Genomic DNA, 16,861 nt, shown 5'->3' on the forward strand with positions numbered 1-16,861 from the left:
CAAATTCTCTTTTTTGATATGTGAAATCAGAAGAGTCCTAGTTCCAAAATAAAACAGGATCTAATAGAAATCAAGTGCTGGCTAATGGCTCAAGTATCTAAACCTCCCTGGTGCTTTGCCTGCAATCAGAGATTGCATCCATCCATCTTGCTTTGTGATTCAAATAGCTGAAATTTCTACAAGCTTATTTAACTGAGACTTGATATTTTTATACTCAGTTGTGCTTTGAAGATAAGAAATCTATTGAAACAATTCTAACATCATTGTAAATGTCATAAATATTATTTATTCAACAAATGTTTACTTGGTACCTATTGTTCCAAGTGCTAGAAATGTTACAGTAAAGAAAACAAAAATCCCTGCCCTCACAGAACTTAACTTCTGGACAATGACACATTTTTTAAAAGCTAGATTATCTACTGGTTTCCTTCATTTTCTTCTTACGTTATGAGTTAGTGCATAAGTGAAACTCTAGTTTCCCCTAAAGTGTTCTGTGGCACTTGTCTTCATAATTCACTATAAATCTTTTAAAATTTGAAGTCATTTGATCTTAAGCCTTTATACTTGGCAGTGAGGTAGACCTTAATACTTCCAGCTTCATCAGAAAAACATAAGGGTATGCTTGTTCTGATTCAGTCTGTTATCTGTTTATGTTAGAATTTACAAAAACAAAGTGACAAGCACTAATGAGAGCTTTACATAGAGGTTTAAAGTAGTGTCCATATCAGATCTATATTTTATTTATCTCTTCCCCCTTTCCTTTTTACGCTCTCATTATTGTTGGTGACCCTTTCAGGAATAATTTTATTGTGTTTACATCTTAAATCATTGAATTACTTATACATCCTTTCACCTCATATTATTAGCAAAAACAGATATTTTTAAAAACTATTCCTGACTGCAAGATTATCCTTTTGGTCATGAAAGTGTGGCCTGCAATGGTCCAAGCAAAATTTTGAACATAGTTATTGATGCATAATGTCTTTATAGATAGCAAGTAAGTAAAAATATTAAGTCTAATTAAGCAATTGCTTAAGTTACACAAGTCTCATGAAGTGCATTGGGAAACTTTCCACTTTTTCTCTTCTTTCAAAGGGCTTGTACAGATGAGAATTACCTATCCCTTGATTGTTTGTTTTTTTCTTTTTTTGAGACGAAGTCTTGCTTTATCACCTAGCCTGGAGTGCAGCTGTGCGGTCTCGGCTCACTACAGCCTCCAATCCCCAGGTTTAAGCAATTCTTGTGCCTCAGCCTCCCCAGTAGCTGGGGCTACAGGCACGTGTCACCACCCCCGACTAATTTTTGTATTTTTAACAGAGACGGAGTTTCACCATGTTGGCCAGCCTGGTCTCGAACTCCTAGCCTCAAGTGGTCTGCCCGCCTCAGCCTCCCAAAGTGCTGGGATTACAGGCATGAGCCACCACACCCAGCCCTACCTGTTCCATGAATGTTAAGTAAAATTCACTTGCCAACTGGGCCTGGTATTTTCCTTGTGGAAGAATTTTAAACTACTGATTTGGTCTCCCTAAAGTTTTAAATTTAGATTGTTTCTTAGTGGGTTTTATTTTTTTCCATATTTATATTGGCTATTAAAAATGTAGGGGAGCTCCTGTCATTCAGTTTCACTTCATCTAAACTAGAACCTACCATCAAAATTGCTATTTCAATATGATGTGTGATTCATACTTGGAACACAGTTTTAGTAATGCTTTTTGAAAGTAACTTTAAATAAAATATTGTGATACAGTTAATGAAGATCGTTTTCTTTCGTCATAGGAGGAACCAAATCAGATGAAAAAGTGGACTTGAGCAAGGACAAAAAATTAGCCCAATTTAACAACTGGTTTACATGGTGTCATAATTGCAGGCACGGTGGACATGCTGGACATATGCTTAGTTGGTTCAGGTAATCAGCACATTTCTTCTTTGATAGGCTTGGATTTGTGGGGGATAACACAGATTGCTTCTAAATAGTTTGGGTTTATCTGTTAACATTTAGCCAAAGTATGAATTTTATTTTTACTGTCACTCAGACGTTAACAAAGGTGGTATGAACACTTCATCATTAGATATCCTATATAACCTTAAACTATAAAGGTAATACTTGTGTAAGAACTAATTTAAATCTTTTGTATGAGTTAAATGTTTGATAACATTATTTAACTTTATTTGGGGAGAGGATAGTTTACAGTTTTTACAACTGAATATGCTGTAATTTATCATGCAATTGAATTACTAATGAAATGATAAAAGAGCATATCATACTGCTGCCTGAATTCTCTTCTAAGTAAGCTTTTTATGTAGTCATGCAATTGAGACTCTCAAGACCATATTTGAATTTTATTTTGAATGGTGCCAGTGGCCCTGTGCTTCTGATTGATACAGCATTTATACCCAATTTGTCTCACTAGCCAATTTAAACTGAGCACATCCCTGTCACCTTCACAACTGTAAATGAAATATCTTGCCATATATGTAGAAAGTAAAAGGTATGTATTTCTTCTCCCTAAAGTTCAGCTTGGCAGTAATTTATGATTTGATGCTTTTGATGCTTTTTTCCTCTGGGTTTTAGTTTCTACATTTTTCCAAATGCCATTTTGAAAAGTTGCATTATAGATAGATATAAGTAAACAAGTGGGCACAGTGGTGCACACCTGTAGTCCCAGCTACTCAAGAGACTGAGGCAGGAGGATGGCTTGAGCCCAGGAGTGTGAGTCCAGCCTGGGCAATATAGCGAGACCCTGTCTCTTTAAAAAAAAAAAAAAAAAAAAAAGATAAATAAATGTATGTATGTCTAATTTGGATTTTTAACTGTTATTTGACCTGTTTTTTTAGGGACCATGCAGAGTGCCCTGTGTCTGCATGCACGTGTAAATGTATGCAGTTGGATACAACAGGGAATCTGGTACCTGCAGAGGCTGTCCAGCCATAAATTGTTATCACCTTAAGAGAAACCTTCAAGTGTGGAGCTTTCTAATAGGTGTCCTTCATAGCTCAGAAACATACCTCAGAACAAGTCATTCATGACTTACCTGTAATGGGAAAATAAATCATTCTATCAGATCAGCAGTTTTGATGTTTGAGTGATTTTGATGTGCTTCACAGAGACAAATGCTGCTGAAATAAACATCACAGTATAGACATGAGTTCTGTTCAGCAGGTTGAAAAGTCTACTTTAGAAAAGCTGTCTAAGTTTTGGTTGAAATTATGAACACTCTACAAGCAAAATTTCTGGAATAGCCAAGAACAGATTTTGAGCCTATATCTTCAAAGCTGAAATTGGATATCTTTCAATAAAATATGTGCACTTTTAAAATAAAATGACTAATTCTATGATTCAGACAATAGTTTTAAGTTCAGCTGTGCTTAGATTTCTTTCAGATTAATTTAAAATTATAGATTTTTACTTTTAGAATTGAAGAGCCCCTATACCACACTGGAGAAGATTTTTTATTACTGTCTGTTATATATATGTGTGTGTGTGTGCATATTTATGTGTGTATGTATAAATATGTATTTTTTAAAGGAGCCTTTTCCCTCATATACTTTGATGTTAAGATAAGCAATCTTTTGGCGTAGACATTATCGTCTTCCTAGAAAAGTCAAGAGGAAGAATCTATCTTACGACTTTTTCTCTTCAGAAGAGAAAAACATGTACCATTTCAGGTGAACATACAAAATTTTCACTTTCTACCTTTTGCTTTCCAATGTCCTGATTTGTCTTCAAAGGTTTTTCTCCATACTAATTTGTCATCCTCATCACCTGAGAACATTTTACTGCATACAAAGTCTATGCAAGATTATATGTAACTAGCCATTTAGTACAATGTCAGTGTTTCTGTACTGTCAAATTCCATCCTGATTTGGAATACCATACCTTGTTTTTTCCAAGGTAGACTAGGAAGTGTTGGAGAAATAGGGTCACTTCAGAGACCACTTTAGATGTAAGTTTTTAAATATTAAGTGTTACTGGGGCTAAGTCAGGGACTTTATTTTAAAATTTATTTTTTCTCATTTCATAGCTAGATAGTTATAAGAGAAATACAAAGAATTTACAAGATGCTTCTCTGTCATCTGCCATATGCAGAGGGACTGAACTAGGAACTTTGTAGTTGAATCTGTATTCATAAAGAGTAAATCTAATTTTATTTTATAGATTTTGGAGAAATAAAACAAGAATTTTAAGAGCTTTCATATTAGCAGTTTTGCCTTACAAAAACTAAGATTTGTCAGATTAGAGGTACAACCTAAATATTAAAAGTAGATTAAATTTATTTTTAACCTTGAGTATCTGATATATAAAACCCTTTTCTAGGAAAACATAAGAAGTGGTACATATCTACTCTAAATGTTTCACCTACATGAGTCTTTTCAAATGAAAGACGGGAATTGCAAATTTTTTTAAAGATTGCTATTAAGGGTACTTTTTCCAGCCTTCGTTTGAGTAAATCTTAATTGATTTCATTTTATTAACATATACCCTTTACCTTTAATATTTCATTTGAAGTGTTCCTTTCAAATTTACTGTGTCCTAAATATGAAAGTCAGCTTTAAGTAATGTCAGACTCTTATGTACATTTTCATTTCTCATTAAAGTAAAATATAAAATTATTGAATTTATCTGAAATAGTTACAAGTTTTGGAAATACAGCATAAAACATGAATGTAAAGTCTATTATGTAGTATGCGTATTTGTAATCCTAATATATGAGGGTGACATTTTTAAGATTGTATGTATGTGTCAACCTCTTAAATGTTTTCTGTGAAGCCCAAACATGCAGTTTATGTCTCTGGTGTTTGTTTTGCATTTTAGTGTGCATGGACAATGAAGGTAGATTCAAATTATTTTCTCTTTTTTATCACTAAGTCACTGGTATTTGGGTTTATAAACTCGACAAGATACTTTACCTAAACATGATCAATAGACGTGTTTAATAAGTGTTTTTATTATTTTTAAAAGATTGAATAAATCTGGTTGAAGTCATTGTATCAAGAAATTATGGTTTCTTTACAAATAGTCCACATGAAGTAATATTGGTACTTATTTTGATGACAGACCTCATACTTAATATTAGAAGTAACATTCCTTTTAGGCTCTGTTTTTCAGTTTAACCCACTTTCCAGAATGGTTCTTATCCTTATTTTAAAAGCTTCCCATTGTCAATGCTTCACATAGTGAGTATTTAAAAGAATGTAGTTCTGCATTTAATTAGATGACTCAACTTCAGTCATTCATTTGACTGCAAGTAGTAAAAGCATGGTCTTTGAAACATAAAGTATAATCCTAGCCTCGGGATCTTGGGTAAGTGACTTGACCTTTTTGAGCTTCAGTTTCTTTATATGTTAAAAAGAAAGATACAGAAAATACCTACCTCATAGAGTGTGGGAGTATTAGGTGATGCAATAAACATGAAGTGCCATATCCCTGTCACATAGTGCTCTATAAATGGTAGTGATTAGCATTGTTACCTTCATTTTCATAGATTGCTCATGTATCAGTACTTTTTCAGTGAATACAGTATAATTTTAACAAAGAATCTACATTTGTCTCAAGAATGAAAATTTCCTTAGTGTGAGTTGGCTGAAATAGATTTTTTTTAAAAAAGAATGAAAATTCCCAATAATAGTAATACTCCAAATATAGGGTAAATAAACAAAAGTAAGTCCTATCTCAAAAGAAAAATGCCATAATTTGGATAAATTTGGAGTATTACTGTTTTTTTTTTTTTTTTTTTTGCATGCAAAAATCCTTCAACTGACCTCCTAGGAGTTAAACGTGATATAAAAATGAACCCAGAGGAAAAAATTACAGCAAATTTAACAACTGACTATTGAAAACTTGAAGTTTTTATATCTATTCTCAACTCTTAATTTAACTAGGTTTAAATTGAACTCACTAATCTGGATACTTGGAGAAAGTATCCAGGATTATTCTGTGTACTTTTTCCTTTTCTGCCATTCTGCTACACTTGATGTTCATTTAAGTTAAAATGTTGGGGTGGTAGTGGTAATTTCAAAAGTATACTGTGAGACTTGCTCTCCCGGAATAGCCATAATTAAAGCTAGTGGGCACAATTTCTGACATCTGCACAGATAGGCATCAGAGAGGTGGGAGACACATATTTGGGTCAATATCTTGTATCAAGTCTAGTGACGCACATCACAATGACAGAAACAGGCCTTGCTAGATAGCAGCTCCCCTATCCACTACTTACTCCTTCCATTACATCATCTGCAAGTTTTCTCTCCTACCTGCAAATGTTATAGGTTTCTTTGCTGATTATAACAGGTAACACTTTACAAATATATTAATTTTTATAAAATACTACTTCTCCCAGAGTACAGAGACAGAAGGAAAGCCTCCCAAAGTTTTTAAAAGCTAACAACCCAGATACCAAATTAACACAAATTTAACATGATAAAATCACAAGTAAAATTAGTTATCAAATGCAGCAGTATATAAATTACTGTTAATGCCTTTTATGTGCTAGGTGCCAAGCACATTATCCTGTTTTTGCAATAAACCTATGGGGTAGTTATATCATTATTGTCCCCATTCTGTAAATGAGGCAATTCAGGCATAGAGACATCAGTTCACTTGTCCTAGGTTACACGAGTAGCAAATACAGCCAAGACTTAGATTCCAGTAGTCTTGACTTCCTAAGCTGCCCTTTTAATTTCTGTTTTCTGCTTCTGTGTACTACTTTGTAGGTTCTGTATATAAGAGAATGATTCACTATGACAAAGAAGGGTTTATTCCAAGAATTAAGTACTGGGTAATATTTTAATCATATTTAGTATTAATACACCAAAAGAAGAACCATGTCAATAGCTCTTTGGATGTACAAAGCACTTGATAAAATTCAAAAATTGATCTCTAACTTGTTTTTTAGGTTAGTTGTTATTCAAAGGAAATGTTTTCTCTCCATTTTCTCCGCTCCTATTTCACTGTCTCACACATCATGATGCCTATTAGAGAAATACTAGAATCCTTCTCACTATAGACAGCAATAAGATGTGGATGCTGTTGTCACTGGTTCTGCACATGGCAATGAAAAAGAAGAAAGCGAAAGGAGGCACACCTTTGCTTCTTTTCCAAATCATCAAAATTTGATATGGCAAAAATCATAAATAGTTACAAAGCAAACAAATTGATAAACTACAACATTTATGACGAATTGCCTTAATTCATAAAGGACATTTTCAAAGCCAAGGAAAAAACAATCAGTAGATAATATCAATCAAAGACTTGTGCAAGCAAAATAGAACAGCTGACAAATTTAAATAAATGCTAAATCAGTAACATGCTGATTAAAAAGTAGATTACTTTTCGCTTGTCTGCACAGATTTAAAGTAATAGGCATTTTCATGGATATGGGAAGGAAACATTCTGAGATAACAGCTTATGAGAGTTTAAGTCTTGAGGACAGGTAAACTATTAATCAGAAGCCGTAAAAAGGTTCATACCCTTTGACATAGTATGCTGGGAATATTTTCTGAGGAATTGATTGCATAAGTGCACAAAGATGTATATTTTTATGATATGATTCTACACAGTATTGTTTATAATAAAAACTTGGAAACCTAAATGTCCAATAATAGAAAAGAATAAATTATTGTATATGCATATAGTGGGTTACTAAGAAATGATTCAATTAGTATAGATATTTTCATTGACAAAGGTTTCTTAATGATAAGTGAAAGGGAAGTTATAGGATAGTATATCTAGCATATAAATATATTTGTATGGGATATGGTTAATACAGAAACTTTTAACAGTGGCCATCTTTAAAGAGTGGAATTTTGAGTAACATTTTCTTCATATCTGTATCTTTGATTTTTCCCAATAATAATGAATATATAAATGTATGTGCATCTCTGTCTCTTGCACACACACACACACACACCATATATATACACACACGTATATATACACACATACGTATATATGTGAACATATAAATGTATGTGCATCTCTCCTGTCTCTTGCACACACACACACCATATATATACACACATACATATAGGTATATATACATGTATATACATATATATACATATACCCATATATGTATTACATATACACAGATACGTATACACATATATATGTGTATATATATATACTGGCTTTTAGAAAAGTTATCCATGACCTTGTATCTTGTTATTAAACACAGTGAAACAATCATGTGTTAGGATTTATTTTATGAGGTGAAAATACAGGCTACAAGGTATTATGAAAATTTGGATTGAGATCTATTTGTTCAGAAAGCATTTTCTAGATTTCTTATTCTATACTAGTAATATACAGGAATAACAAGATATAGTCCTCTCAATTCTTCATTACATTTGGAAGTAGTACATTATGTTCTCTATTTAGCATATTGGGAAATGAATATGTAAAATAATTCTGATTTCCCTGAGCTTAGTGGGTACATGATTAATAACTTTATTTCAATATTTTTTCTCCTATATCTTCCTCATGAGATTTCCTGACTCCTCTGTGTTGGCTCTGGATCTGTGGTGGGAAAGCTGTCCTCCTCTATGTACTGAATTTATATGATTATTGTCCAGTCTAATCTGGAGTGCACTTTGCTCAATTCATTTCCAATCATAGCAGGTTATTTAGGTTTAAGTGATGAATTCTGAACATGCCTGTGTGTCTTTGCTTCAACAAAACACATAACACGTACCAGGGTGTGCTGGACGCTGTGTTAAAGGTTCTGATGTCAAAGGATTGATGGCACTATAGTTGCCTTGGAGGAGTTGTGTGTAATGGAAGAGGTAGATATAAGCATAGTTTTCAGCAGACTCAAATCTATTAAGCTTAATATTTACAACTGCTATAGCATTTGCATAAAAAGAGTATCATTTTAGCATCTCTTTTGGCAAGCCAGGAAATGTCTATTTATTTAATTTTCTCATTTTGGACTTTAAAAATTATTTTCTGATTAAAAATAATTTGAGGAAATAGAGATTTCCATATTTTTCAAAAATGTAATGTTCTTCTCATCTACTATTAATGGCACAATGTTTTAAAATGCTTTGCTAAAAAGGCAGCTTTAGGATTAAGGATAACTTATGTAACGTTAGAAACAGCAATAATAATTCAGTAGAGACTTTCATCATTCAATTTATGAAAAGCATATTGCCTTAACATAATTTCTTAACTAGAAATTTAGATGCAGGAATCAAATCAGTCTCTTAAAATATAAAGTCACAAAGACAGGGAAGTCTGGAGGAGCATTTGGAGGGATTAATGTCTCACAACTTGAAACATATGTAAGAATTCATGCTAACTGTTTATCTTACATCTTTTTTATTTAAAGAATTTTAGCTCCACTTACACATAAGAAAGACTGGAGTTTGAAATAATAGATGTCCAAATTCATGCTTATCCAGATTTATATCACATTGCAGCCATATATTTTGCTGATGATAGTTAAATAAGAAGTTGCTACCGTAAAATGTAAAGCTAAGTACCCTTTTTAGCACCATAGTGCTAAAATTTGAATGTTAAAATTTGAATAGTAAAAATTTGAATGTTACAAAGTTCCTGTGGTGTGATGTCAAAAAAAAATTTTCCTTGTCAATTTGCAAACTTTCATTATGCATTAAGTAGGTATACTTAATATTTGAACAACTATGGATGTGTATCTTTATGGTACATGTATGTTCCCAAAATAGATGAAGATGTGTAATTTATGGAGCAAACATATTCAGCAATGTGACAAATGTGGGAGAAGTATCTCTTGATAAAGTAATACTTCTTTAAAAAGTAATATGTTTTATCATTTTAAATCTTCTGATCTTTTTCTTCCATTCTTCAAAAATGGAATGTATGGTCACATCACTCTTAGGACAGATTAGCAACTTTAAACATAGACAGCTTTCTGAAATACATTAAATGCTTTCTGGAAAATTGAGTATAACTCTTTCAATTAACGTTAAGATACTGTTGGGTTTCAAAAGAGAATACTCCAGACAGGGTACATTTTTTTCTCTTTTTCTACTGGAAGAACCAGACACAATTTAGAGATAAGTAAGCTGGGGACAGATTTTCAAGTTCATCTGGGGACAACTACTCTTTTAGAAACATTTTGTTGTTTTTAAATATATTTTATTGAATTTTGTTACTTCTGTCTTCAGAAAGTGTTACATGAATACAGAAAATGTATGTTCCCTATGGGGACCTGGAAAATTAAAAACGTGTATCATCCTGATAAAACATATCTCATGGGAAAAACTGGCCAAAACAGTTACTCAGTATATCTCCAGGTTTGCATCTTTTACTTCTTGTTTATTCATTTAGAGTCCTCTTCCAGTGTGTGGACCTCTGCAGATTCTAGATAACTTTTCAAATATGCTAGATTTTGAGCTGTATATATTTTCTCAAGCAGAGACATCTGAGTATGGTGAAAATGAATTTTCAGAGAACAGAATTGCCAAGCATATGTGATGGAACTGTAGGGAAAAAGGGCATAACTTTAATCTTCAAAGAAGCTTAAAAATAGCTCCACAGTTATTATGCGTGAGGCCTGACAATTGACATTTCTCATTTTGGCAGCATTCACCTACAGCACCCTATCAGCAACTGAACACATTCATCTCTGGAATAAATGATTAATGAGCTGCCTATCATTTCCATTCCTTCTGTACCAAGTGGTGGAGGCTTCAGTTGATCATATTGCAGCCATCAACATCATTACTGAAATTTATTCTGCCACTAGAGGGTTGTACTAGGATAATCAATTAGCATTTAAATAAAAGAATTAAGTTATGGCATTAAAAATAACAAAAAAATAATCCCTTCTGAGTCACTCTGTCAGACCTGGTAAGGTGGTTTTGTTTTTTTGCTCATCAGACAGCATCACAAAATCTTAGATTGAGGAAGGAAGCATGGAAGGATTGTTCTTGTTTCAAGAACAACCCTCTAAGATTTCCAAACTTCTCATTCTTTTTATTAATCACTGTCATGTTCCTTGAAATGCAAATTTATGAAATGCTACAATTTGCATTCAATGATGACCACTGAAGTTGCCAAATTATTTCCTTCAGAGAAAAAAGGATAGAGTTAGGCATTTTTGAAAAGTCGGAATTTATCCAGAAAGCGGAAAGTTAGAGAAAGGACATTTACAAATGATACTGAGATACAGCAAAATAAAGCTTTTCTTATATTTCAGCAGGCAGATGTGAGAATGAGGTGATGAGAACAACATCATTTAGATGTCGGGGTGACGTGGGCTGCATTTCTAAAACAGATGGCAGATAATGTGGGTCTTCATAGTCCTACAAAAAAGTGACAGATTGTAGTTTTGGTTAAATGATACATCCAAGGAAAATGAATGGTACTTGGAATCGGTATTTTAGCATCTCTTTCTGCTCCTGGGACCAAGTTCTTCAAGTTCTCAATATTACTGAGCTTAAACTCCCTCCTCATCTATATTCATCTTCCAGCATGGCTTTCTCCTATTTCCTCATTGTTTCCTCTCTCTTCCCCTCTTTGAATTTCAAATTCTAATATAAACAGTCGGTTTTATCTGCCTCTGAATTAAGACACTACCTTTACTACATTGTATTGGTCACCCAATCAAAGTGCATGTGCATTTTCTTCAGAGCTGAGACGAATTGATTATACAATGAAATGGAGCTATCATAGGTCCTCAATCCAGCTGCTCTGTCCTATACTTGATTAATATTATTTCCACCATCTGTTGGTGGTGGTATTGTGACTTTTCATTTCTTTCTGTCTTTGTGAGCTTTTAAGAAGAAGCTAACAAAGGCTGTTTTGAGGACTGTTAAGTCGAGGACATTTTTACCTAACACTGATTAATGTAGATAGCTGAGTCGTACTTGTATTTTGAAAAATGGGAAGAAAATGGTCATAGTAAGAAGCACTGGGTGATAAGAAAAACACGTAGTAACAAGATTTCTACATGTGAGCCAATTGCAAACTTCCTCTATGTGTTAAAATTCTCCAATGAGAAATACAGCAACTCGTTTCAGTCACCATGAGATGGGACAGGTTAGGCCATGTTGTGCTTGACCTGCTCGTGAATGAATAACCACACACTTCTTCTTTACCTTTGGCACAAGTGGCTCATCAATCTCCCACTTTCCCTCAGATTTTTTTTCAGCATAGTATTCTAGGCACCAACTACCAACTGGCCAGTGTTCACCTGTTCGCCATTTTCAGCTTAACTACCAATTTGAACAATTGGAGAGGTATTCGAACCGGATGGTAAAGCTGAAATTAGATCTCAAGTCTCTTGACTGAAGTCTAGTACTCTTACACTTCATAGACAATGAACTGGACCAGATTAATTCTTTTGTTAGTATAATGTATATTCTATGAACTTCCAATAATTTTAAAGCTAACTTTTTATTATAAAAATGTTGCTGGCTCATGCTAAAGTCACTGTGGGAAACAGTATGACGTTTCTTCAAAAATTTAAAAATAGAATTACCAGCCAGGTGTGGTGGCTCACACCTGCAATCCAAGCACTTGGGGAGGCCATGGTGGGAGGATTGCTTGAGCCTAGGAGTTCATGACCAGCCTGGGCAACACAGCGAGATCCCAACTCTACAAAAAGAAATTTCCAAAATTAGTTGGGCATGATGGAGCATACCTATAGTCTCGGCTGAAGCAGAAGGATCACTTGAGCCCAGGAGATCAAGGCTTCAACAAGCCATGCTTGTGCCAATGCACTCCAGCCTGGGTGACAGAGTGAGACTTTGTCTCAAAAAAATAAAAATGAAAAGAAAGAAAAAAGAATCACCATATGATCCAGCAATTCCATTTCTGGGTATATACTTAAAAGAATTGAAAGCACTTTTTTGAAATGGTCTCAAAGAGTTATCTGTGTACCAATATTTATAGCAGCATTATTCACAATAATTGAAATGTGAAAGCAACTCAAGTGTCCTGGACAGATGAATGAGTAAGGAAAATGTGGTATACATATTCAAGGCAATATTCAGCCTTATAAAGAAAGGAGCTGGATGTGGTGGCTAACGCCTGAAATCCCAACACACTTTGAGTGGCTGAGATAGGAGGATTGCTTGAGGCCAGGAGTTCAAGAAGAGCCTGGGCAACATAGTGAGATCCCATGTCTACAAAAAATACAAAAATGTGCCAGACATGGTGGCATATGCCTGTAGTCTTAGCTACTCGGGAAGCTAAGGTGGGAGGATTGCTTGAACCTGAGAGGCGGAAGCTGTAGTGAGCTATGATCACACCACTTCAATCCAGTCTGAGTGGCAGATTAAGACCCTGACCAAAAAAAAAAAAAAAAAAGGAAATTCTGATATGCTGAAACATTAATAAATTTTGAGGATATTATGCTAAGCAAAATAATCTAACCAAAAAAGACAAATACTTTATGATTCCACCTGTATAAGGTACTTAGATTGGTCAAAATCATAGAAACAGAAAATAGAAAGGTGGTAGCCAGAGACTAAAGGGGAGGGAATGGGGAGTTACTGCTTAATTGATACAGAGTTTCAGTTTTACACAATGAAATGAATTTTGGAGATGGATGGTGGTGATAGTTGCACATAATTATGAATGTATTTAATATCATTGAACTGTATGCTTAAAAATTGTTACGGTGGTAAATTTTATATGTATTTTGCCACAATAAAAAATTGGGGAAAAAAAAAAAAACAGGCTTATCACAAGAAAAAAAAATTACAAAAAGTATAAAGTGGAGTAAATTTCTTCTTAGCAGTTTGCCCCATTATCTTCCTGCTCTATGTGTCACCTCCCTAAACTCCAACTCTCACTTTCTAGGGAAAGCTGCTTTAAAGTCTGTACACACGTAAGGAAATGTTCTGTACATAAACCACATCTGGCTGTGTTTCTCTGTGTTCATTTTTGCCTCTCTCTCTTTGCCTGGATAAGATCATACTGCATAAACTCTCCTCTAATGGCCTTTTCCCTATCTAAAATATGTATTTTGAAGAGTTTTCCTTATTAGCCTGTATATACCTAATTTTAAAAAACTGAATGGTGTGTGATTAGATGTCTATATCTCCCATTGATAGAAATGTAGGGTATTTCCATTTGTTTTTACAAATGATACTGCAGTGAGCATCTTTGAGTATAAATCTGTGGCTACTTGTGAGTGAGTTTATCTCTTCGATAAATTAGGTGGAATTGTGAGCCAAAAGTTATGTGTATTTTACATTTTGATAGATATTGACCAATAGCCCTCCAAAAGTTGAACTAATTATCTCCCTATAAACTACACGGTATAGGAAAATGCCTGTTTTCCCAACACCTTCAACACTTAGCATTATAAAATTTCTACTTATAGCCATGTAGTAGATGAAAATCTTGAAAATATTTTAATTTACATATAGTCAATTCTGAATGAGGTTAAGCATAGATTTTATATGACTATTCACTGTTTGTATTTATTTACAATGCACTGTTTATTCATTTCCATGCTCAATTTTAACGGTGTTTACTTTGAAGAAAAAAAATAGCTATATGGAAAAGCCCTGAATTATATGTAATTCCCTCTTTATACACCTTTTCTGCTATAATTTGAAAGTTAGCTTTGGTCAATTTTTTCACTGTCACTGTTTCTTTCCTCCGCCTCCTCCGTCTCCTCCCTTCCTCCCTTCCTCCCTTCCTCCTTTCCTTTCTTCCTTCCTTCCTTGACAAGGTCTTGCTATATTGCCCAGGCTGCAGTGCAGTGGCTATTCACAGGTGTGATCCTAGTGCACTACAGCTTTGAACTCCTGGGCTCCTGTCTCAGCCTCCTTAGCAGCTGGAAGTACAGGTGCATGCCACTGCACCCAGTGCCTTGTTTCTTTTATGATAATCATTTCTCTTTTAACCAGATTCTCCACACCTTGACAGGAATTAGGGTGAGGAGGACTAATAGTACTGCCAAAAGACCCCGATGGTCTTGTTTTAGAGATAATGTTTGTCATAACATTGCTTAGCATATTATGCTTTATAATCTTCTTGTCAGTAACTGTGTGTCCTTGGTATTCATCTTGTTTCTCAGTCGTTTCTACTATAGAAATAATCATAATTTCAAGAATAACAAAATGTCTGATTCCCTGTTTTCAGGATACTTTCATATACTAACAGACCAAAGTGACTGGACGTGGCCAATTCAGTTACAATGAATCCTATTGAAAAATGAACGTGGTTTACCTGAGGGCTAACTATTCAGGAAAAAAGCTTTATCATGAAGACTTTTTAGTTTAATTTTCAAACAGGAAATTTATTCACAAGTGTATTAGGTTCTCCAGAGAAGCAAAACCAGTAGTACACACACACACACACACACACACACACACACACGGGGATTTATCACGGGAACTGACTTTATCATTATGGAGGCTGAGAAGTCCCAGGAAGAGCCATCTGCAAGCTGAAGAACCAGGACAGCCAGTGGTGCAATTCAGTCCAATTCCGATGTCCTGAGAACCAGGGGAGCCAATGAAGTATCTATCAGCTGAAGGTATGAGAACGTGTGTGTGTGTGTGTGCGTGTGTGTGTGTGCGTGCTGCGGGGTGCAAGTCCTGGAGTCCAAAGGCCCAAGAACCAAGAGCTTTGATGGCCGAAAACAGAAGAAGATGGATGTTCAGACTCAAGAATAGAAAAATTCATTCTTTGTCCACCTTTCCGTTTTATATTGGCACTCAATAGACTGGATGATGTCCACTCACATAGGTGAGGCTGGATCATCTTTACTCAGTCTACTGATTCAAATGTGAATCTCTTCTGGAAACACCCTCACAGACACACCCAGAAATCATGTCTTAAACTATCTGGGCATCCATTAGCCCAGCCAGGTTGACACATAAAATTAACCATCACGACATGGCTCAAAAGTCAAGAAGTATAAAGAAAACAAAGTGAAAAGGTTTTTTTGTTTCATCCCCATCCATTATCTTCCAGTTTCCCCACCCTATCCTCATGGAGTTTGTAGTATAGTGAACAGGTAGACAACCAAGAAATTATAATAAGGTACATTCAGTCTTCTCATTATCAGTAATTTTTTATTAGGTTTCTAGGTTCTGCGAGGAGGGTGTTACAGAATGCTGAGCTGGGAAGCTTCAATCATCAGATTTTAATATTTGTCAGTGAAGGGTTTAAAAAGATGGAGAAAAACTGAGTTAAAGGAATGAACTGCCACAGACAAAAATAAAATGGTCCCTTGGCCTACTTCTTGGAATCTCTATTGCAATAATTGCTATGTGTGTGGCAACTTCCTGGAGGTTACTTATATAAAAATGTATCCTGAAGTAATTCAAATGTGTCATGCTAATGCTCTGTCCACTTCTTACTAAAATGTATGGGTTAAAATTAACAATAATACTTTTGTCTGGGTACTGAATCTAAGTAGAAATTGCTCATTTCTAAGTTGTAACGTATTGTATATAAATGTAACATTGTTATAATACAATTATATGTACACAATGTAAAAATGTAATATATTGTGTATATGTACAAATGTACATTTGTTGTGCAATATTGTGCAATATAATTGTAATATTTTCAAGTCCTATATGAATAAAGCTGTTATTTGCATGACTGTGTCCTATGAATAGTTATGGAAATGAATGAATAAGCTTTTTAGAAACAGTTTCTAGATCCATAAACACTTAAATATTTGTGCCTGAATTTTCTCATCAATTCTTTAGGTGTTTTCCCCTAAACAAAAGAATCTGTGTTTGTTTTTCATGAAATCATTATTCTATTTTGGCATACATTTCTTTTTCATTTTAAAGCCTGCAATCTTTATTATATAACCTGCAGGCTATATGTGTGAGGTAATCCACTCCCCCTCTCTGTTGGAGGGGGAATGTTTTCCTGTGTCACTCTGTAATTTGTTTTGCA

At 34.4% G+C, this 16,861-nt stretch overlaps 2 protein-coding genes across 4 annotated transcripts in view; both read left to right on the forward strand.

Annotated features, from left to right (window-relative positions):
• Positions 1-3,321, forward strand: part of MIOS (meiosis regulator for oocyte development) — a 38,131-nt gene extending 34,810 nt beyond the window's left edge. For all 3 annotated transcript variants that reach the window (XM_050782947.1, XM_050782948.1, XM_050782949.1), the window contains exons 11-12: positions 1,777-1,906; positions 2,836-3,321. In XM_050782947.1, the coding sequence (XP_050638904.1) occupies positions 1,777-1,906; positions 2,836-2,932 (227 nt within the window). In that variant the 3' untranslated portion in view covers positions 2,933-3,321. The remainder of the gene's footprint in view (positions 1-1,776; positions 1,907-2,835) is intronic.
• Positions 1-16,861, forward strand: part of UMAD1 (UBAP1-MVB12-associated (UMA) domain containing 1) — a 559,686-nt gene that overhangs the window by 293,387 nt on the left and 249,438 nt on the right. The gene's annotated exons all lie outside the window — the stretch shown is intronic.

Source organism: Macaca thibetana, chromosome 3 (assembly GCF_024542745.1).
Source record: "Macaca thibetana thibetana isolate TM-01 chromosome 3, ASM2454274v1, whole genome shotgun sequence".
Classification (NCBI taxonomy): domain Eukaryota; kingdom Metazoa; phylum Chordata; class Mammalia; order Primates; family Cercopithecidae; genus Macaca; species Macaca thibetana.